This window comes from Garra rufa, chromosome 2 (assembly GCF_049309525.1).
Source record: "Garra rufa chromosome 2, GarRuf1.0, whole genome shotgun sequence".
NCBI lineage: Eukaryota > Metazoa > Chordata > Actinopteri > Cypriniformes > Cyprinidae > Garra > Garra rufa.
In genome coordinates, this window is record NC_133362.1 from 19,928,540 (window position 1) to 19,930,619 (window position 2,080).

General features: G+C 40.3%; 1 protein-coding gene across 1 annotated transcript in view; it reads left to right on the plus strand.

Moving 5' to 3' along the window:
- The window catches only part of fbxw4 (F-box and WD repeat domain containing 4), a 40,921-nt gene extending 39,911 nt beyond the window's left edge, over nucleotides 1–1,010 (plus strand). Inside the window, exons 8-9 of the mRNA XM_073834945.1 lie at nucleotides 272–413; nucleotides 494–1,010. Of these exons, the coding sequence (XP_073691046.1) occupies nucleotides 272–413; nucleotides 494–628 (277 nt within the window). The 3' untranslated portion in view covers nucleotides 629–1,010. The remainder of the gene's footprint in view (nucleotides 1–271; nucleotides 414–493) is intronic.
- Nucleotides 1,011–2,080: the final 1,070 nt, after the last annotated feature.

Below are 2,080 nucleotides of genomic sequence, written 5' to 3' on the forward strand. Positions count from 1 at the left end.
CTGTATATTTAATAATAACTTAAACTTAAAGACAGTAATGGTCAGCACCGATATCCTCGTGGGCATTGCGCCAACATATAGCGCAGATGAGCTTCAGGATTCCCAATCCCGCCTCTCTCTCCTACTTCACTTCTTTCTACCAACTGTCCTATCAAAATAAAGATAGAAAAAGGCTTAAAAAAAGACAGTATTGGTTGAACTACCTTGTGAAGCAGAGCAGTATATTTGTATCAGCTGATCAACATGTCAATTGTATTTCCCTTTCTAACAGGAAGTGTGTGATGGAATGGGAGGAGCCTCATGACAGCGCTCTTTACTGTATAAAGACAGACAAGAATCACATGATCGCCAGCGGCTCATCATACTATGGAGTAGTCCGCCTTTGGGACAAACGTCAAACCCGTTGTTTACAGGTAACTGCAAGCATGCTCCGCACCTTTTCAGTTGGTATTTTATTATAGTAATACTCATCTTTGCAATAATCGGTTGACAGATGTTCCAGTTGGCACCCACCACCAGCAGCCCAGTGTACAGCCTGTGCTTCAACACCACTCACCTGTACGCCGCCCTGGCCTCTGTCCTCTACTCCCTTGATTTCAGAACTACAGCGTCCCAGTCCCGGAAATAACCATCCGTTGATGTTCCTTGAAACTTTTAGGCTCTTTCTTCATCTCCTCCAAGCCCCTAGTGATGGTCTCAAAACCTCAAATGGGGAAGTAGCCATCTTGCCTTTGGATAATCAGTGCAGCTAACGATACAGTTATAACCTGGTGGATATTTCCACAGGCTCCTGAGAGCAAGCAGGGTTCACGACCTTTTGTGGCCCGAGTCTTAACGGACTTAACACATTGCCAGCGACCTCTGAGATGTCTAAAACAAACACCGCTCAGAGCTGCCAACATCCACTGACGGGATGTATGCTAAACCACAGCACATATGATAATAGATATATTGTAACTCAAAGTATATTTTTCCAACAATGAGCCAAATAAACATGTTTTGTTTTCTTTGTACGGTGTCTTTTTTGTTCTCGGTTAGCCAAGCTCTGGATTCCTTGGTTAGTTGTTGTTTATATTGATTCCATGACACCTCAGTAAGGTGTTCCTGTTGCTAGATGCCCTAATATTATCCTAACTGGCCATAGCTTTAGAAAATCTTATCAAAAATGGGATGTCTTTCTGTTTTGACAAGAAATCAGTTTCCTTACTGGTAAAAATCTACATCCTGAAGGGTAAAATGTGTTCGTATATAAACTGCATTCATAATGCATCATCATTATCAATGCATGAATCAAACTCTGACGGTTTTTGACATAGATTTCCATGCATCATTTTTTACTATGATAAAATGCTTACCATAGCACTTCGTCTTTCTGTCACTTCACTACAGTATCTCAAAAGAGACAGATCACATGTGCGCCAATATTTTGTCTCCTATTGGTAGTCATTGAATTTCTTCTTTACATATGGAGCACAAACTTGTCAAATCACTAGACTATCATTGAAAATAAGAGACTTCTAGGTGTTTTGTAGATCTCTGTATGTGTGAATGCAACATTATGGACTCATATTTTAGTTGGAAGCAACAGTTTGAGGTGAAACCTCTTAATGATGTATTTGTTTGTAAAACTTTCAGCTTTTGACTTGAAAAGACTTTAATTGATGAACTTGGGTAATATCGATTACTTATGTTTTTATCAGCTGTTTGAACTCTCATTCTGACGGCACCCATTCACTGCAGAGGATCCATTGGTGAGCAAGTGATTAATCTACATCTTAGATGGCTTGAGGGTGAGTACATTTTAAGTCTGAACAATTATAACTGTTTCTCTTCCATGTGTTTTAATACTTTCTCTGGTGTTCCTAAAGAGACAAGGGAGACATTTGTTGACCCTGTAAGTGTTTTCGGCTAGTGTTATACACCGTAAAGTGAGAAATCTGAGGTCAAAGGTTAGGCCTTAAAAGCTATGGGTGGCTGCTGAGTCTGTGTAGGAGCCGACATCTGCAAAGAGGGAAACAGAATAACTAAAGAAGACAGTCACACACTTCTTCTTTTCACAGCATACAAGTAGCTGAGCGCA